Source organism: Manacus vitellinus, unplaced genomic scaffold, assembly GCF_001715985.3.
Source record: "Manacus vitellinus isolate BGI_N305 unplaced genomic scaffold, ASM171598v3 scaffold_7_pilon, whole genome shotgun sequence".
NCBI classification, from domain to species: Eukaryota; Metazoa; Chordata; class Aves; order Passeriformes; family Pipridae; genus Manacus; species Manacus vitellinus.
Window position 1 is genome coordinate 21117467 of NW_021940813.1, and position 22368 is coordinate 21139834.

A 22368-nucleotide genomic window follows, 5' to 3' on the forward strand; every position below is an offset into this window, starting at 1 on the left:
TTGACACAAAGCCAGTTTTCCTGGACTGATGATTTGAACTTCAACTCTTAAAATGGCTCAGGAAAAGAAACATCTGCCATTGCTATATTTTCAGGACTTAAAGCAAAGACCAGAAATTGAGCACAGTTCTCATTTCATTTGTAAACCCATTAATTTCAGATCTCTACAGACAGATAAATAACGAACAAAAGGGAACATTTTATTATTTTATAATGTCAGCAAGCTCCAGTCTTTACTCCTCTCCTAAGTTCTTTTTCTCCCCATTAGAAAAAAAAAGCAAAACAAAACAGTTGGCAGCCTATCTTCATGTCCCTTTTTTCCTTTTTTTCCCAGCAAATCATGGGGAGACTTCAGTTATGACTATTAAGGGAATTCCCCAAACCAAGGGAAGGTTTATTGGTTTTACAGCTTTCACCCTCTACGTCACCAATTGAAGTTCAGCTCTCATCAGCAATGACTGGAAGTTTCTGTCATGCAGTAGCTATTTAAAGTTCCTGGTCGCGTCTTTTCAATTTTCTGTAGATCTAGTCTTCACAGAGGACAGCAAACAGTGCCATTCCAGATGTCCTGTGGAACAGCACCGTTCTCCCCTGAGTCCCTGGTCATATCTGCTCAGTCTATGTAAATATTTCAAAAGGCACCAGACGCCTATATTTAAGTAATGGAAGTAAGTGCAACCCAAAAATCTCCAAAGGCTCAGTAAACCTTGAATGGATAAGAAGAATTAAAATACTCATTTTCCTGAAGACCTTCCTTCTTTGCTTGTAGGTTGATGTACATGAGTAGGACAGAAGGAAGCAGTAGTCCCCACTCATTTCTCTGTCAATGCAGAGCCACTCTTCTAATATGTCTTCTAGGGATTGCTTTAGACCAGATGAAAAATCTCCTGGAAAACCCTACACAGTGGAAAACTGTGGAACTTCATGATTATTTGTATGACAGTGCATGAATTAAGTATCCCTATTAGTTTCAGGAAAACTTTTAAGTTTAGATTCCCAAATTAACATATTCATTAATATCTGAAAGGAATTAAAAGTCATTGTCTGAAGTATCACTATGCCGGATGAATTTTGAACGAATCACAACAATTCAACTCTGGTTTTATTTAAAAGCCTTGCACAATTTTCAGAATACCAGCTGATTTTAAGAAAAACTCTAAAATGCAATTGGAAAAAAAATCATTATGGCTACTGGAACATGAGTGGGCTGTTTATATATTTTTGGCAGGGTTTCTTTGTTTGGCTGGGGGGAGGGCTGTTTTGTTGTTGGTTTTTGTATTATCAGAATCATGCAGGATGTTCATACAAAAATTGCAGACAGACCACAGATTCTTATCTGAAATCTCCAGTGTACTTTAGTCACTCAAGGGAATATTAGTAAATTTTTAAATGTTTAATATTAATTATTTCAGGAAATATTTACTTTGCAAATTAGCATCAGTTGGAAGTACTTCACTTAAAATATGTTAAAAAAGAGTCATGTCTTCTGAGTCAAAAGAATATCAAACTGTTGCAGCTGAAATGTTTTGTTGTTGGGATCTCATTTTTTACATTCTTTTCCAAATTCCCCAAGGGTCTATCCTGGAGGTAGGGTCATGGGAATTCCCTGAAAGCTGCTCTGTGAACATGACTTTCCCGTTGGTGATGTGAACATCATTTTCACAAAGTAATGCAAATCCAGGGGGCTTCCAGTTAGTTCACAGGAAATATAGTTATTTCTGTTGTTCCATATTTGGACAAAAATGACATTTAAAGCAACTGTTTCCTCTAACTACATTCTTTTACAGGAAGCTCTGGAAACAATCAAGGTATTTGCTTACTTAGAGAAATTTTCAGAATATCACATTATAGCACTCAGTTCTGCACAGCTCAAAGCAAATAACTAGTTTGTGAATACAAACTCATAGCATTATCATAAAAATATAAAGCCTCCCATGACCATTATCTACTAGCAGGTTTATTTCCACAGACTGTCAGACACCGTTTAGCTTCCAGCAAACAGAGATGACTGTATTTACCAAGTCAGTATTGATCCAGTAGGTTTTGTACTGTTTTCCTATTTAAGAACTCCACTTTCAGTTTTATCTTCAAAGAAGTGAAAAAAATTCCAGGTTCCACTAGGATCCTCTGGTGTTGCAGTCATTGGTGTTACTTCACTGACAGCTGAGGACTAGAGCATATTCCAGGGCTTTCTAACATCCAGTGACAAGCACTTTCAGGAATACATTTCAAAGGGCATGACCCTTTCTAAATTTGATTATGGTAATCATTGCTAACAATCCACCCTGTGCTCTTCCACTTTGTGATGGGCAAACTGGAGCCAGGTGATACAAGCAAGAAGCTCCCATTCCTCATCTTGTTAATTTGAAAAATCTGCAGGGAGGACAGAAAATCCTGTTGCAGAACCCCCATGGCCATTTTAGAGCTTAACCACTTGCCTCATATACAACTACTCTGGAGTGCACAAAGGAAAGTGCTCCTTGTCCCACATGGCACAGACCCAAATGCCCTAAACTTGGCTGTTTTGCAAAACTGGCATTAGCAATCACTAGGGGCATACAAGTGGAAGGCTAACCAAACATCAAACTTCTGTCTTATTTATGAAACAGAGAGACTGTGGACTCTGTAACAAATCATACAACTTTGTTTTTCTTGCTGACTTATGGGATGGATCCACGCAACCACTTTCAGGACCTTCTAGAGGTACAAGACGGGATCCAGCCATAACCTGGCAAGATGGAAAGAGTGTCATTACAATGCTGTCCTGTAACTGCTGCCTCTGACTCTGGTGGCACCAGGGGGACAGATGACAGTCTCCTTGCCATCCCTGCAGTAAGCCCACATGCGCAGGGCTTCACTGCTTTCTAGAAATGTCTTGGAGCTTCTCTGGTCCCTGTGCCTTTACTGCTCAGTGCACAACCCCATTTTCACAAGCACAGGTGGTATATATAATAAGTTTGAGTATGGGTGCTCAGTGTTGTTGAAAGCCTGTTCCAAAACAGCACCAGCAGGCAGGCAAAATGCAATACCACCAAAACTAGGCAGAGGTTGAGGAAGAGGCAGCGGTGGCCACCAGCCCAGCAGACAATGCAGCACTCCCTAGCCACCCTCCATCTCCCAATGTTTCGCCAACCCAAAGGCATGACCGGGATGAGAGGGAACTGCCCAGGTGGACTCCCTCTTTCCTTCCTCTCACAGGCAGTGGCCCTCTCTAAGCAGCATTGGGCAATGCGGGAAGAGATGGCTGCCATGGTGGCAACCACTTCCAGAGCTGGGCCACCATGGGCCGCGAAGGGCCCAGGACTGTCCCTGTGGCTGTGGGGATGGTTCTGGGTCCTCATGAAGTGGCCATCTCTTTGCCACACTGTCCACAGCCATCACTAAGTCTTTCCTTTAATAACCAGCACTTGCCTGGCCCCAGCAAGCCACGGTTATATCAGGGAGTGCAGTGAAAGAGCGAGTCTGCAGGGGAGACACAGCCCTCCTGTGCCTCAGCCCCCCCCTCAAGGCATTTTCATAAACCTGAAAGCAAAGGAGATGCCTCAAGAGAGATACACAGGAAATCGGTGAAGCTGTTTTGCAAATGTTTACAGCATATCCATGAGTAGTGCTTTCCCTTCCGTTAGCTGACAAACATAAACATCAACATAAACAAATACATTTAAAAGTAACAGCTTTAAAACAACACAGTGCTGGGAAGCTGGAGGCTTTGGCCTCTGCCATTCTTGAGTAGACTAAATAAACGGAGAAGCAAAGTCCTCTTAGTGGGGATGCACACCAAAGAATGTGAGAAAAGCACAAGAAGATTAACTGGACTTCTAGCTTTGAGCTCAGATAAGAAACCCAGGTGACACATATTCTAGTACAGGCACAGACTGCTGTGTCCTGAATTCATACCACCTGAGCATGACTTTTGTCTGGGTGGCTCTGAGCATCTTCACTGATGCAGCTGCTAATTTCCTTACAACACCCTCTGACAGTGTGACCCATCACCAGCGGAGGAGGCTGTGTGCACTTGCAGGTAACACAACCACTCCAGGCAAGGCCTTGCCCGGGAGGCCTCCTGCCTCCATGTCACATACGCTGCAGGAATGGTGTCCACTTTCTCCTTCTTAGTCCTCTACTCCCCATCACCAGTTCCTTACTCTTTGGTTTTCTCCAAGTCTGAATTTGCACAACTTAGGAAACGATGCAGCTTTATGTGGTTACACAGCACCTGCAACAAGGGCTCTGCACAAACCACACACTGGCACCAGTTGCTCAGCGCAGACAGATCAGTGCCGCAATCACCCCCTAAAGCTGTGGCTGTACCTGCACAGCATGAACATCCACAATACGCAGCCCAGCCTGACATCACCAAGAAGATTTGGCAAATTTTGCAGCTTCTACAAGGAAAACCTTAACGGAAGACCCCACTGACCTCCATAGCGTATTGCAGGTATATACAACTTGTCATTAAAACCCTTCCTGGAGCTTTCTGTAAGATAGAGTGCTTAAGGAGTAGCAAGTTCTACCAGAATGTATGCAATTTTTATTGCATAAATTTATCAGAACTGTCCAAACGATTTGTTGAGTAAAACGTGTGAAGTTGTCTTTTCTTGTAAAAGGAGTCTCAACCTTTTCAAAAATTCTGACAACAAAATAGTAATAACTAATATAAACAATTTTAAATACATTGCTCATACTTCACAACACTAGCTCACTCAGCCCCTCAGTAACATTGGGAGGAGGAAACAGGTAAGGTAGTGATGGCCTCACTTTGACCAGCAGATTCAACAAAGAGTCACAAGATTGTTAACGAGCAACTAATTGGTACATTTTAAGAACCTTATGGTATTCTGGAAACAGCAGTAGTAACCAAAGCAGTTCAACATCCTTGTCAAACACAGGATTTAAAAAGCATGTAGCATGTTTAGTCTACTTAGCAGCCAGCCAAAATACACAAAAATTCATTCTATAAACCCACTTTTCTTCCTCACAGATCTCAAAGTACTTCCAAACAGGTTCACCCTATGGCAATACCACTGCTACAGTAAAAAAAAGCTGCATTTAACTGCTTTGGTGAAAAATTTCAGCCACTTGTTGAAGACAGCCAGTTCTAAAAACTGCAGTGTCACAGGGAAGATCTAAAATTGGAAAAGTATTTCCTAAAATGAAAACTGTTTTCAGAGTATTTGCATTATAACCCTACCATAATTTCTGCACTGGAAGCAGTACCAGAAGTCTCTACTATGCACTTGTTTTCAAATATTTTAACAAATTGCCAGTCAACAAAACACCTGGACATCTTCTCTTAAGCTCTGACTTACACCTTTAGTTCAGTTAAACTAATATTTTTTGCAATGACATTGTTAATAATTTATCTGTTTAGACTCCTAAAAAGCCATAAGGGAAAGCATTGCTCGGCTTCCTGAAAGACCACTGAATTTTGTCTTTTGCTCCTGTCCAGGATGTCATTGATTACAAGCTGCTTTCTCTTCAGGACACAAGAGCATCTTTTCTCCTAAAGACTCTGCACACCTCAGAAATACTCCACTCATTTCAAGTTATCTTTCAAAGGACATTACTGTATATTTAAAGACTCCAGACGGATATGGTCATGACTGTTGAAGAGCCACAAGTTGCAAGAGGTACTTCTCTTAAATGCTAAGCTCACAGCTTTACAAAAGCCCTTGCTCAGAAGAGAAGACTCAACTCCTGCTCAGAAGCACAAAGATGATTAAACAAAAATCAAAAAAGTGTTTTTTCCTTCCTTTGCTATTGCAGACAAATGATCCAAAGGTCACTTTATTCCTCTCTGAGAAGCACCAGTTAAGTGGTAAGACTCAGGGGCTTGTCCAAAAGGTGGTGTCCTTTAAGAAAGGGTCTAGAGAGAAGAAAACAGGATGAGGAAAAAGGAGAAGAAAAAGACCCCAGAACAAACCTCAACCCTCAAATCACATGTGAAGTTAAGTAACTGGGCAGATAACTGAAAAACAACCCCCAAATCACTGTTTCAGTTCACAAGTTTTTTGTGCAAGAACTTTGCCCCATGGCTGAGGCACTACCTCACATCTGGAGGAAGGCCCTGGCTCTAGATCCTGCACAAACAATGCCAGAAGCAGGGAAGTACTTCCCTCAATCAGCAACAGCCTCTGTCTTTAACAAACACACTCGGGCACCCATAGCCTGTGATGGTTTATTACTCCCTTCTACCTGACTTCACAAAAAAAAAAATGAAGATGAGCTTTACCACAGCCTTATCTATGGATTGCACAACTTCTCTGAGAATTAGGAGGTATGGAGAAGAGTCCACATCGTCTGCTAGCTGATGAGCAGCAGTATCACCACACTGGGATGTGAAAGCTAACAATGACTTGCATGACTTGAAAGAACTGAGAGCACTCGTGCATTAGGCTCATAGGAAGTGGATGGATCAGATCCCTTTCAGGATGTTGCTGTCTTCCCCATTCATCTGATGAACATCAAAATTACATGGAAAGGGGGCTTAGGTGCAAATTAGATGGTTTAATTCCACATTTTGTCCCATTAAATCCACATTTGTCATAGTTACACCTCCTATTGGATTCAGTTCTTAGTTAAGAGCTTTATGGCATAAAGGAGTTCAGAGAAATGCAACGCAAATCATCAGTGTGGCTTTTATTGCCCTGATATCTTGCAGGCCGAGCCCTCTACTTTGCTCTGAATTCAACTGTTACATAAATACAGCAGAATATTCATACTTGTAGAAACTATAGTGTCAGCTTTTCCTTTACAATATAGCTCCTTAGTCCAAAACCATTTTCACTTGCACTTGGATTGGGACATTCTAAATGCACGTGGCATAGCAAATAAGTATATCTATTAAAGCGCAATTTGTCTCAAAGTCAGTAACGGAAGAACAATCTAGATTGACTGTCAAACAGCTTTCTTTTATTATTATTTTTCATCTGTGGAACTCACTTTTAGTAATGTGGCTGGTCAACTGGATGCTTTTGACATTTTTAAAACATAGTCACAAGGAAAAACCAGTACTATCCACATGTACTCTAATTTACTTGTCTGGTGCAAATGAAAAACAGACAAAATTTTCTCCAACCCATATTTTTTCCAAATTGTCATTTGAAAATTCAGTTTTAGTAAAATTTAAATGTTGGAACATCGGAGCAAAATAGCTACAGGAAATATTATTTTAGTGTGCAACAGTTGCCAGATGCAAAAGGAAACAAATTTGTCAGTCCTCTTTTTCTTTTATGTTTCTTTGTTGACTAGACAGGAAGCTGACAAAAATTGACTTTTTTCCTCTCGTAAAGCATACAGCGCAATTTTTACTGTACCACTTCAGTTGCTGACTGAATTTTGTAAATAAAAACATACTTCACGAGCATCCAGGGAAGTGGTTGATATCTGACAGTTTACAAAAATGCCATACTAATTAGGTACAAAAAGAAAAGTCAGTAGCTTTCATTGCAGAAACGGAAATAATGTGATTTAGAAGAGAAGCTGAAAATCCATTCTTTTCTATGGCAACTTCCTGAGTGATGGAAAAGTTATAGTTGAAAAAAATTAAACATGCTTAACCTGTATTCCTGCACGTAGAAGTCAGCAGAAGTGAAAATATTGATGAACATGGAGATGTAAATATTTTGCGAGCACTTCACTTAAAACCAGTAAGAAGTAGACAGATAATGTTTCAGCAACAAGATTTCTTCCACTGATTAAGCAGACACAAATAGTCTTCAAAATCCATGCTTGTTATTTAGAATTAGAACCAATAAGCTCATTCATCCAGTAAAAGGTCAATACTAAAGATCTCATCCTTTGTCAAAAAATCAATCAAAATTTTCTGAAATTAATAAACATGGACTATTATAGAAGAGGGCTGAGTATCCATTTCAGAGTTCTTCCAAAAAAGATCCCGCTAATAAGAGGCATGAAACACTCAAATGGAAGGATGAAGGACACACACAAAGGCCATTCCTCCTGTGACTCCATGAGAGGTTGGGTCATAACAGGTAGAGCCACGGAGACCAGAGCTGCTGAGACCTGCCACAGATTTGTTCTCTCCCTTCTGCAGTCCTAGCCCTACTCTTGTCCTCCCACACATCAAACTCATCCTGGAATTAAACTACTTTTTTTCCCAGTTTTTTTTTAATGGTATGGTTTAGCTTACTGAATTACCTTCATGAGGAGGTCAATTAAATAAATGCTGCCACAGTGGAGGGGCAACAATGCAAGCAGGACCACAGGCTGAACTTTCTAGGAACAGTCTGATGTCAGGGATTTAAGACTGACATAGGTGTCACAAGTACTTTAATTATCAAAGGCACTTACCATTTTATTGGACCCTGAAATAAATTGGCAAACTGATAAATTTATGAGCTATTGCATGCTATTGTGACAAAAAAAGATGGAGATCCAAGGAGTTTACCTGTAAAATGAAGTATTATTGATCATATGCCCTTCTCCAGTATTCTAACTTCCACTTACTAAAACAGATACTTCAATTTTTATTAGCATTAGTGAAAGAAGGTTCAAAGTATCTCTAAAGTTATGCTTATCTAAATTATTCTTGGAAAAAAGTAATCATCTTTCCATTTTCTATACCTGTATGATTTCTGTTTAATAATCCCATTTGATATTGGTTTGTAAGATATTATGTCCTTTCTTTTTTTCCAATATAGGCTGACCAACTTTGTGTCATTACAGATACTGTTGAGTTCACAATACCAGTTACTTGTAATGTGATACAAGCTTAGCCAGGCTTCTTGACTTTACAAAGATGATCATACATTGTGGCACTACCAACGTGGCTTTATACCATAATTTCCAAATTTCAGGGGACTCAGGTAGATGTTGAAAAGGAGCTTTCCAATGCTCTTTTCTAAAACCTTCCCAGCCTGTGAACACCTCTGAAAGATGTGTCATCCAGATATATCTAAAAAAAAATTAAAATTTCTAATTATCCATCATCCTTAAGCATATATCCCTGCTATCCGCAGTATGTTCCCAGCACTAACATACAAGCATAAAACTCAAAAAAATTATCCTCAGGTAATGAATGTCTTCAAGTCATGTACAAAAGAAACGTGAACACTCACAGTCCTAACTGACCAGCATTTTGCTAGAATTAAAGCTGGTTGCAAATGACAAATGTCTAGCTGTTTCAGAACGTGCCGAGTAGATTCATGAATGAAAAAATGTTCAGCCTAATAATTTCACTACAAAAACTGCAAATATTGACCATTTTGAGTAACAAGTGCCCTCAAAAAAACAGAAATAAAAGTGATAAATGTAAGTAAAACCACTCAAAGTCACATCACGGGACTGCCTTTCAATGCCAGCACATCTGCAAAAGTCACATTAAAACTCAGAGTTCAGAACATGTCATTCTTATGGCAACATCCTTAACACGCCAGATGTATTCCCAAATTGCTCTCTAGAACAGACCACACTTTTAACCACACATCCAAACAACACTAAAGAAAATCTCATATTTACAGTGCGTGAAAAATTAAAGAAAACTGAAGTCATTAAAATCACTACCTCTACTTAATAAAAGGGTCTCATTAACCAAAAAGGCATCAATGCTGCCCATATGTAACCTTAAACTTGTTAGTGCTGCCTTACAGATGTGTTGCAAGCGCTCATGACTATCAGGGGTCCTTTCACTCTTGGCACTGCTCTTCAGACTGGAGTTAAATGAGTTTATGCATATCCTCTAGCTTTTTTTTTTTATTTAAAAAGTGTCATCTGTTTGACTGTCTCATAGATCAGAAATCTGCAAACCAAAGAGCAAAAAGCGTGTATAAATGTCATAAAAACTGAAGAGTAATTATTAAAAATATTCTTTTAAACTAAAATCACATTTGCTTTGGGCTCAGCTCATGTTTCTTGCACAGGGATAATGGTAACTTGATTTGAATTTGTTCATGTATCATTTTTATATCTTGTGTAATTCAGAAGTTAAAACAGAAAAAAATTCCGTTACTAAATAATTCAAGGTTTTAGGGCAGATTAAATCTGCTTGATAAAGTTACCATTAGCATATTTTAACTAGACTTAATGTAAGCAACAGTTTTACAAGGGAATTATTCCCTTAATTTCACTGCTGCTTGCTTTAAAGGAGATATTTATTTATATTAAGTTTTTATAATATTTATTGTTCTCTGTGTCTAATAGTTTATTTGATCTTCAAGTAAAATAATTTGGGCTTGAGAAGTACCCTATTAAGATAAAGATAAAACATTTAATTGAAGTCATATAAAGTACTAGAAAGAAACAGAAGTTACTTTATATAAAAGCATTTTAATAATTAAACTGAGCAACTTCCAGTAGCTCCCAGAGTAATCAGAAATAGAAGAGTTTACACCACTGTCATCACCTGACATGACTTCTGTGAGCATCACCCTAGGCTGGCACTATTTGGAGCACTTAAAGTGGAGAAAGAAAAGCAAGAAAAAGCACTGCAGTGCATGATAGGGCAACCCTGGATGTCGGACAGGACAACTCTGGATGTACATACAGACTGGGGAACAAGAGGCTGGACAGCAGCACTGCGGAAAGGGAGCTGGAGATCCTGGTCAATGGCAAATTGACTGAGTCAGCAGTGCCCTGGCAGCCAGGAGGACCAAACCTGTTCGGGGGGGCATCAGGCAAAGCATCGGCAGCCAGTCGAGGGAGGGGATTGTCCTGCTCTGCTCTGCACTGGTGCAGCCTCACCTTGAATTTTGTGGCAGTTTTGGGCACCGCAACATAAGAAAGGTATTAAGCCATTAGAGAGCTTCCAAAGGAGGGCAACGAAGATGGTGAAGGGCCTTGAGGGGAAGCCATATGAGGAGTGGCTGAGGCACTTAATTAGTTCAGCCTGGAGAAAAAGAGGCTGAGGGGAGACCTCATTGCAGTCTACAACTTCCTCATGAGGGGAAGAAGAGGGGCAGGCACTGATCTCTTCTCTGTGGTGACCAGTGACAGGACCTAAGGAAATGGGCTGAAGTTGTGTCAGGGAGGTTTAAGTTGCATATTAGAATGAGGTTCTTCACCCAGAGGGTGGTTGGGCACTGGAACAGGCTCCCCAGGGAAGTGGTCACAGCACCAAGCCTGCCAGAGTTCAAGAAGCATCTGGACAATGCTCTCAGGTATGCAGTGGGATTCTTACGGCTGTCCTGTGCAGGGCCAGGATTTGGACTCTGATGATCCTCGTGGGTCCCTTTTAGCTCAGGATACACTATGATTCTACAATTAGGAGTTCTGGTTGACAAATAAAAGCGACACAAAGAACAGAGCCAGGTTGTCCCGAATTGGGGAAGGTGGAGGAGAAGGATATTGAGATTGCAGAACCTGTAGGCATCTGCACAAGGACACAGTTAAGGTCATGCATTGCAATTTTATTCTATCTGTCATTGGTTCCAACTCCAAATAAAAAAAAAAAAAAAAAAGAAAAAATGGAGGGGGAAAAAAAAAAGAAAAGCAAAACTTATCTGCAATTCACAGACTTCAACAGAAATGAGATTCCAAGCATCTGTCATCACAAACGTACTTGTGACACAGCATCTCCCAGAAGGAACATATCCCACAATGATTTAGAAACTTATATAGCAGCAGAATGGCTAGGAAGATGGATACCATTTGCCAAAACAAACCAATGGACCCAGACTGAAAGAAGATGCATCTGTTTTTTTTTCTTTGATAAGCACCCATAGTATCTGACTCCTTGCCACAACTTCAAAAAAGAGACAGAAGTGATGGCAAATAGGCCACGTGAGTCAAAACACCTTCAAGAGGTTCTGAACATCCAACAAGTTATGAGCAACTAAATCAACATATTTCAGGATGGGGACACTACTTAAAGCATCCAATTTTAAAAAATAAAATCATGAGAAACCACTGAACAAAACGCCTGCCAAGTTTAGTTTAGCACTAGCATTAACATTAGTACTAGTATTTCCTCTGTACAAGTCAAAATAAGCTTCACAATTTTCAAATTTGCTGGGCACTAAGCAGATCCAAACCTGTTGTTTCAATGTGTGTTGCATGTATCACATCACCTAACAATACAATCAGAAACTTTGGAGTACTCGAAAACTTTGAAAAATCTTGTTACTCATTTAGATTTGGCTATAAGAGCACAACTTTGGGCACACATTTGTTTAGTAAATATGACTACACTTTGTCCAACTTTCCAAGTCAAAGAGCTTTATAAATTTAAGAGGCACTCCAACTGACCAAAATAAAACAAGACCACCACAAATTCCCTTACCTTCAGTGTACGATCCTGAATTTATCACTATTTATTCCTGAAGTATATGCATTCAACATTTTTATTTCTCACATCATAAGAAGTTTACATCCCCTATTAAAAACAGCATGTTATGAAGTTATCTCGTGTCTCTTCACTTGACAGATTTTCTAAAATAATCCAAAATATCACAACCAAAGTTAAGTGTTGCTTCGGTAAAGACAGCTTAACAGCAAAACAAAAATACAAATCTGTTTTTATCTCAGAAGCAGGTCATCACAGGATGTATTGAATAGTTGTCTTGAAGTGTACACATCAAAAATATGAATGCTTTTACTCCACTCAAATTAAGGCCTAATGTAACAGTATCTTGTATCACGCTTTAGATCACAGAATGACCATTTCATCCCTTGGAAAAAAATCTATACAAAAATAGCCTTTGGAGGAAAATGGAAACATCAAGCAATTAGTACCACAGAAGATTCTGCTATACTCATTAAGACAGCATCCTTCTTCCTTTGGTCTTATTTTTCACATCCTTCCTTCCTTTCAGATGGCCATGTGTCACCATTTTGTAAAGAAGTAAGCATCTGAATTTTATCTTTGCAAAACCTCAAATGTTTATTTCCAGAATTTTTAGATAATTGTGGAGGAGTAACAGAAAATTTAAAAAAAATATGCTGTTTAAAAAAAAAAATCACAAAAACACATTAAAAATTCTTTGCTTTCTCTTAACAATGGTTATTAATTTCAAATACCTCATGAAAATGTTCATTCTAATGTACAGGACAGAAGGATCCTTGACTTTTATAATTTATTCCTTCCTTGCAAACTCTTTGGTCTTTTCTCTTTCAAGTGCTACTTGTAATATATGTACAACATGCCCTGAAACCTCTTAAATACTTGAATCACAAGCAAACTTCAAATAGGCTCTAACAAACACGTGTAAAAGCACAGAAAGCTTTTGATAATTTCTGACCAGAAGATACCACAGGCAGTAAAATGTTGTCCTAAGAGTGCTGTTGGCAACGAAAAGCTCAAACTAAACTGGTCTCCAAATGTTCAAGTTGTTCTATTCTGAAGAATCCTTAGACTGGCTTCTTTTGTACGCACACAATGAGGGAGAAGCACACACCTGGGACAACGGACACATTGCCAGCTCACATCCTAATCCTGCTCTTGGCAATTTGTGGTGTGCCTTGGCCACATCCTATGTGGAGACTTTCACACCAGTGACAAGTCCCTGGAGACTTAATTTTATTTCATAGTTTACTTGTATGGTAATGCAACAGATTTGTTACACCTTGAGAAGGCATGCAGCACTATTAATATTTAGTTGTTGGTCTACTCTACCAAGTCACATTCTTTAACTGCATACTGCAACAAGATTTGGACTTGGATAACCACCAAGGGGCAAGAGCTGTTCTAGCAATGCAAATGCAGTGCCAGTAACCTGGATAATGCATGGGAAATTCATGAGCCTATTAGCTAGTTTACATGACCTTTCTTAAAGCAAAGTAACTTGCAATATGAACTGTAGTGTATAAATGCACCTCCCAGATGTGATTCGTAAGTCAATGAATCAATTGTACAATCGTAAGTTTTCAGAAAGCAGAGTTGCCATATCATAAATCCCAGTTTCAAAATCTGCCTTTCAAAAGAAGTTGAGGAAAATCCTTGTGTGGAAACTATTCCTGACAAGAAAAAAAAGTTTCATCTGTATCTTTCAGAAAAATTACTATAATTTTCTGAGATGACTGCCAGAAGTGATAATCACTCACAACTACACAGAACAGAAATACATACTTTGTATTCAGCATACTTCCAGAAAGGGAATCCCTATTTCCTCCAGCAGGATCAGCTGTAGGAAAGACCCTTCTTTTCAGTTTGGTTCTACAGCAGCAATCAGGCAGTTACTGCTCCTCCTTCCAGTAACAGGGACTTCTTTAAATCCAATTCTGGAACAGATAATGTCATCTTTTGCTGTCCAAAACCCACCTAAAAAGACAAACTGTGACCACAGCACCCCACTCCTCAGTGTCTGAAATATACTGCATACAATTGTTTCCTCTTATCAACAGCTATTCATCTTCTCTCTCTGACGTGGTCTGTCCTAAGAGTCACTAACAGCTTTGCTTTGTCACTGCCTATGATAACACTAAGGGCATTAATAACCAGGTCTGACAATTCTGAGTCCTTCATACATAAGTGACACTCACATGGAAGCCACAGCTGTATCTATGTTGGGTGATGCAAATAGATGTTAAGCAGGGTCTTGCTGAGATTAGGACACAGGTTAGATCCAGCCTGAGGATGCTTAATTATGAAAAGAAATGTGATAATTGAGAGGTGGAAGAAGTTAGCTGGAAGAGACTGTACATGTAATATAATCTCTATAACTCCTTGGAGTACGAAAACTAGAGTGAAAGAGTGGGGAAGTGTATCATTTTTAGACTACATCAGTTTTCTGGAGACTAACAAAACTTCCAGGCACTAAGGGATTCCCATGATTTAAAAAAAAAAAACAAACAATAAAAGGATCAGAAACTCATCTTTTTCAATTGCCTCAATATAGCTCCAATTCTCACTGAAGCTTTTCCTGCAGTTAAAACTTTTGTAATCTTTCTCATATGTAAGTGATATCACTTTTTTCCTCAGTTAAGTCATTACAGAGTCTTGCTCATTTTCACAATACAAAAATACCTTAAGACCTCTACCCTTCTGTCAGATTAGGTTCATAACAACAAGTGTACGATGTTTTAGCAACAGGGAAATGAGGAAATAGGGAGAAATTAATAATTTAGTCTTGTGTCTGCACATTCTGTGTGTTGTATATATGCTCCATTTCATCCCTCTCCAGTTGTGCCCTATTTTCAATAACCTCCTGAATTGTTTGAGCCCAAGAGGCAAGGAAGAGCAGAAGGAGCCAGGAGACTGTCCCAACAGTTCCTCCTCCAGGCAGGTTTTTGCAGGAGCAGCATTTCAAATCACAGCACATTCTCAAGATTAGCCTAGCAAGTACGGTACCCTTTGGCAGAAATATGATGAAGTATAAAGAGGAGAGTAGGAATGTTAGAATAGAAGCTTCACACGTGTTTAAGGAGAGTCATATGTAGGACTAATAAACTATTATCAGATTCAATTTTTAATGTTATGTCTTTATTCTAAATTAATGGTGGCAGCACGTTAGCCATTTGGGCATCAAATATCTTATTTCATTTGTAATAACTCCTAGAAACGCACATCCCATAATAAATTTGCTATAAAAATAAATTCAGTTTATGTGCACTAGCTTAAGAATTCTTGAAAGGTACTTTCAGGATTTAGAAAAGTGATACTTAAGATATTAGAGAAGTGGATTATAGAAATGGATTATTACAGAAATGGATTTTTACAAAGTCTTTGCCCTTACCTAGAGAAAATAACATTTGAGAGGTATGTGTTGAACTGCTTTTCAGCAATTACTGTAATATTTGTCCTCCTATTTTCACTTCAAAATAGAAGCCTACTCTACTTCACTTTGTTTTCACTTTCAAGCAAGACCAGCTGACTTTTCATGTAGTTTCAGTTTTAGAAAATTAGTCCCTGGCAATGATTTAATCTCCCCTCCAAACCAAAAGAGATTAGATTACAATTACAAAGCCCCGAAAACAGGAAATGTTGTAAACTCTGACCCAGTATTAACTATACTGGTTCAAATGACACTGTGAAATTTTCTTAAACGTGATCAGTCACCATTTGTCTACATAGTTTTTTAACCCTTGACTTCCAGGAGAGTTGCATGAGAAACAGCTTCCTTTTAGACCGAGGTCATCAACAGGCCATATGATTCAAGTAGGGGTAATGAAGATACTTCCAAACCATGGCACACTTTTATTTCATTACTGAAGGAATTACAGTAACAGATCTAGAAATAAAACATATAAAAATAATCCTCCATTATACTTCCTTTGTTGACAATGTTGGAAGTTCAGTTGGCCAGCTGGATATTCATGCCAATGGAGGCAAAAACTGTGGTTACTGTGTAGATCTTCCTAATACATGTATTTCATTTTAATGAATTCCCCCAAAGACAAAAATCAGATAAGCTCCCACTACCAGCATTCATTAGACAAATGGACTATCTGGTTGTATTGTCACCCATTTACTGAAATAGTACTGAAATTGTCACCCATTTACTACTCTCTCTTGGCCTAGCGTCATGTATCCAGGCTTTAACCAGAGAACTAATTAAAAAAATAAAATATTATTTTAAATACACATACATTGCAAGTACCAACATAATTAAATTACATGCAAATCAGCAGGGGGGAAAAACAGAACAAAGACAGCCCTTGAACTATGATTAACAAGGTCAGCAGATAAAATGAAGCAACCTCCCAGAAGTAGCATACATTGGGCAGCATGGCAAAGGAGCCTCGGGACCAGCAGGACAGGGGATACACTCGCAGGCAGTTTCAGAACCTTGCAGGACTAATGGAGAAGAGCAACATGGTACCTAGAGAAAGGTGAAGATGTCATTAGCTGCAACCCAGGGCAGATAGAGCAAGAGTGGCCTTAGCAAGGGAACCATGAGAGCCTCCTATTGATGAGGCAGCACAGGTACAGAGAACTGGAGAATATGAAGGAGTTTGATTCATAGAAGACTGGTGAGTAGATGTCAGGAGAAAAGACAAGCTGGGACAAAAGAGGAGTCCCCTAGATGGGCCACAGATGAGCAGAAAATTGAGACTGGGTCAAGACTGTGGACTAAAAGAAAAGAGGATGCCATAGGGAGGTATATCTGTCCATCCCTGGCTCTTCCAGCCTGGGTATGTTGACACACACGTAAGGTTGCCACCCAACTCTAACCCACAGTAAATTTTTTGTTTTGCTGTCAAAAATCCTTCTCAGCTTGACTGACTTTCATGAATCAGCATTTAAAATGTCTGTAAATCTTAAGTACAGGGGGAACATGAGCTAAGTTTTCATCTTTTTTTTTGGCTTCTAAGTAATGATGAAAACTACTAAAAAAGTAAAATAATTGTTTGCGCTCCTCTATTGAATTATGTTTGCCTGCAGTTTAGAATACCAAAGATCTGGGGTTTTTATCATAATTACACACACAAAGTCTGAGCTCTGAAATGTCATCTCAAATTACAAAGACACATCACCGAAACAATACAGTCTTCCTTTTCCCACTAGGGGAAGCATTATCTTCACAACAAATACATTGCTTAAAAAAACTGCCCTGAAATACTAAATCCGTGTCTCATGAAATTTAATGTAAGCCACAGATACGTGCAAGGTCATATGCTAAGTAAATTCAGAGAACAATATATTGGCTCTGTCTTCTTGCTTAACTGCCCCAATACATATGTTTTCTGCAAAATGTAGGCAGTGCCAGGAAGTTGTGCTACATGAGAGGGCAAGCAAGAGGGGTAAGGAAAAAGCCTTTCAAAAGACACCAGTTTTCTTCGACACTGACGGGCATGTTGGCAACACACATCCCTTGCCCTGAGAAACATCAAAACTCCTTTCTGCTTCCAAACAGGTCTTCACTCAGTTCAGCCACATTCACTGAAGATTTTCAAAACAGCCTCATAAGTCCCATGAGCATTCAGTCTCAAAGATGATTAAAAATTCACAGTTATGGGCAATATGAAGAGTCTGGGAGAATAATAAATTTAGCTACCATGAAAGAACAGCATCAGACAGAGGTAAAGACCTTTTTTGTGAAGTGCATTTCTAAAATTCCTATTTCTCTGATGAAAGAAAATCTTCATTAATGTTTCTTCCTTAATTAAAAAGATTTTTTTGCACTTTTCTTCATTGAGATCTGAAAAAAATGTAAACCAAGGGTCAGGAGGAACAGGCAGCTAGGCTCTACACCTGGTGCAAAATCCTAAAGAAAGAGCTAGAGATTCTCTAAACCTTTTGTACATTTATTTTTCATGCAGTTTGAGGTGCACTCAAGCAAAGCCATTTTTCTTGTAACAATCACCCATAGCCTCCTTTGGGAAAAAAAATAAAATTTAAAGGACTTCCTTTTTGCATCCTACAAAGGGGGAGATGGGGAGCAAAGAAATATATGAATATAGCTTGTGAATAGACTTGATTAGTTTTCCAAGTGTTCACTGCTGCACACCTAAACTGAGTTTAATTACCAATGTTTGAGACAACTATAGGACATCACATAATGCCTAACAGTCCTTCAGCTCCTCTGAAGCAAAATAAATTTCTCTGAAGATATCTTCATTTAGCTTTATCACGCTAAATTTCTGCTGGTGTACACTAGCACTCAAACACCATGTTTCCTTTTTAAGTTGAAAAACTAGAAAATAGTATCTGAAAAAGAAAACCCAAGAAGCTACTAAGCCTACTGTCCCAAGGGAGGATCAACTACACCTGCTTCATGTAGTGCTTGTCTGGTCTTTCTTAAAACTTCGCAATTTAATGACTAACCCAAATTGTTCTCCTAGACATGTAATGAAGAACAGAGAGAATTTATTCTTACCCATTTATGAACAACTTTTTATATATCTCAAGACCCTTGCTTTTTCTCTTTTCTCGCATTTTAGAGGAGTGATGTCCCTCCTTTTTCCCAGACAGGGTACACAAGCCTCCCATGATGGACAGTATGGTACTGTCTCCCTCCATCATTTGACCCAACATTTGCACATGACACTTGCATCACGAAGTAGATCAGATATGCTAAAATCATTACTGAACTCACTGTTATCTGCTGCTTTGCCACTCTCCAGTTGCTACTGTGTTACAGAGCCACTGAACTGATTTAATACAGCTGGTGCCAGCATGAGCCATGTGGGTGTTTATTTACACGTGTGCTTCCACTCTGTTTAGTCAGCCAGGGACCTTTTTGGGAACTTGAGAAAAACAGAGTAGCCTGGATTAGTTCACAGATATTCTTTTCCCAGCTTTTAGAGTGGGTTATTACAGCTGCTCTGCCACAACTCCTACCTTGCATCACTTCTCAAAGGTAGCTGCTAACAACTGTAAGATTGTCACACCCTACTTGCAGAAGGTAGAGTTGAGTCCATCTCAGTCAACTCATTGCCACCATAAGGAATCATCCTGTTCATCCCCCCCCCCGCCCCCCCAAAAAGGCTATTTTAAAAAGAATAATTCTGTTTTCCACAGGTTACTGAACTTGAACTGAGACAGTTACAGCAACAAGAGCAGTAATAAGAGTACAGTGGTAAGAGTAAGAAGATAGAGTCGATCGCGTCAGGCATAACATACAACTACACCTTGGTAGTTCTTATATGCTGGAACTTCAGGCTTAAGTTCATAAGGCCATGCTGTAGGTCCACTAACATCACCTGTAAGCACAGTCATCAAAAGTAGACCTCTCCCTGATGCTTCCTTACTAGCAGCACAAGTATGCAGTGGACCGGGTTGGTGAAAGCCATTTTTCAAAAACTAACATAGCAAAGGGTTCTTGAAACATCAAAACATTTGAGCCAAATCAACTCCTTGCCCTTCTTTACCACAAAACTAGATGAATTCCTGTGGCAGCACAAGAAGGGGCAGAGTTCAGGAGTGGGAGTAAGCTCCTGGGAGTGGGCAGGGGCAAGAGAGAGAGACTGCTTCGTCTGATGGCTCTCTAGCTTAAAAAAAACCTAGACTGTGAGTGCTGCCATGAGTCTGAGTCATGAAGGTCAAATATTTTTAACATAACCATCTAATTTAAGTAGGTTCTAGCTTGCTCCCCTCCCAAGATAGCTCAGATTCCTGACGATGCATGCGTTAACCACCTGAACATATAAGCCTCACTCATCGTGAGGTTTTCATCTCCAATTACTAAGGTGCAACTTCTTGCATTTGGTTTCCTCTTACCATGTGCAAGCACAAGGAGTATATCTTTATATACTCCTTTATGTACCCCAAGCTCCTTTTATCTCATTCATCCCTTTTCAAATTTGTTCCTACGTGCCCATGGTACTTCAAAGGTTTCTAATAATTTGGCCTCACTGCCATTTTCTGTGTAATGTGCTCCATCTCCCTCAATCGCTTTAGTGAACCTCTCAATTAGTTTCCAGTTATGCTTTCTGTTTTTCTCATTGTGGTTGTATAGTTTATGCTGCGTAAAAGTACAACACTAACTGTTTAGTCTTGCTTCCAGCAAGATCCTACCAAAGCATCCTCAAGTCTATCAAATAGACTCTACTTCAACTTATTGGTCTTTAACAGACCAATACTCCTAAAATATCCCTATTCGGCTTAAAAAGTTACTCTCAATTTCCCATTTTCCTATGAAAAATGCTACACCAGGCAATTAATGTATCCTTATGTTAAGACTCATTTTTGTAGGATGTATGTAAATAAACAGGATATTAAGTAACAAAAACTGTAAGACAAGAACACAGGCTAAGAAAATATGCACTCACAAAAACCAGCATTATGAAACTTCATGAAAATTGTGGCATGAATGAAAGAGCATTTTATTGTCTGTCCATTCTGATTTCTCTGCCACCCCCACAAATATCCCTGGACAGCAGACACATTATCCCTCCTATTCTAAAGACGTGTATCTAATCCATTACAGGGCATGCTTGGGTCCACAGAGCAAGCTGTAGAAAGCTGTTAGCTTAGTTACAAGCCAAACATTAAATCTCTATGAAAAAGAATCCCACATGCTTGGGGGAAAAGGGGTGGATGAGAAATGCTTGCTGCGTTACACAGTGCACTGTGTAATGACATTACTCGAAGCACGACAGGGAACGAATCTGGGAGATGCACCTTGTCTTAAATGTTCTAGCTTTATTTCAGGTCTAGGTGTGAAGGTTTGATTTTCCCCCTACCATCTTTTATCCATTTCAGTACAGCACCAAATGAACAGGGCATAGCTACACACACACTTTCAATAAATGCATTATCCATATTACCCAGTAATTAATCATATAAATAACTCAATTCAAAACGTAGAAACAGACATGTTTGCTCCAGACTCAGTTTGCCTACCAAAAAAGCCCCATTCCTTTGATGTAAGATCAGATAATGCTGGTTAGTCTAGGCAGCTGTATGATCTCAAAGCTTATTTAGCTTGTAAATTCTCAGGCAGTCATCATCATTTGTTCCACAGTAAAGACCCATTTAGTGAAGAACAAAAAAAGAAAACACCCAATGGGAACTCACTTGCCTGTTTTTGGTTATTGGGAAGACTTTCATTGATATTCCTGGCTTGGTATATTTTTTCCACTGTACACAAAGATGACAAAGGTCATGCAATACAGCATTTAAAATTTCTCATAGAAAATAAATGAATCATGACTCATCCACGGGTACAGCACGTTCTTTACTTTTTCCCTCAAGTAAGAGATAGTACCAAGTTTTTGTTTGCAGCTGCAGAAATGGAATATGAAAGATATATACCCTTGAACATATGTTTCTAAAATCCACAGTGGAACAATTGTATTAAAGTTTTCAAAACTGAGCATACACAGGGCAGTCTGGAAGAACATCAGTAATCTTCAACAGTAAACATCTAGTGACGCACATCTCCAACATGTTGCAATACAGGAGATTAAGAAAAAGCCATCTTCAATTAACAGATCAATGGTGGCAACTGACCATTAGTCTTCCAAGCATTAGTCACACTTGGGGCAGCATAACAAGGCTGCAAATATTAGGGCTCCCATATGTTACATCTTCACTTGACCACCACTGTCACAGTCACCTTTCCCTCCCTTCATTGAGTCCCTGCTGTCACCCTCATCCTCTCGACAGCTACAGGGTCCTCTCTCTGGGAAGAAAGGGACAAAACAGAGGCTTACTTCTGTCCTCTACTTTGTCTGAGGTCAGAAACACGGCAGCCCCTCTGAACAGAAACAGGTTTTATCCTGGGCAGCCAGGGGCCCCATGCCTCACACCTGCCTATAGCTAAAGCTACATAGGGGAGGGAGAGCACAGCACCCAGCACCAAGGGCATCCAGACTTCTAAGTGAGCTCCACTGCCATGGCCAGCAGCCACCTGGGCAAAGCTGCTTCCTCTCTAATCTCCATTTCCAGTGTTTTAAGATACAGTCTTTCCCACATGCAGTTCTCTGGTGTAAAATCCATCTGCCTTAAACTTTAGGGGCAGTCATCATCAGGCTCACCTGTTTTCAATGCTCCAAGCTCATCGAACACACTCAGACATTCAGAATTTCA

At 39.4% G+C, this 22368-nt stretch overlaps 1 protein-coding gene across 1 annotated transcript in view; it reads right to left on the reverse strand.

Annotated features, from left to right (window-relative positions):
• The window catches only part of COL4A1 (collagen type IV alpha 1 chain), an 85018-nt gene extending 80593 nt beyond the window's left edge, over positions 1–4425 (reverse strand). Inside the window, exon 1 of the mRNA XM_018083943.1 lies at positions 4420–4425. Coding sequence (XP_017939432.1) covers positions 4420–4425 — 6 coding nt within the window. The remainder of the gene's footprint in view (positions 1–4419) is intronic.
• Positions 4426–22368: the final 17943 nt, after the last annotated feature.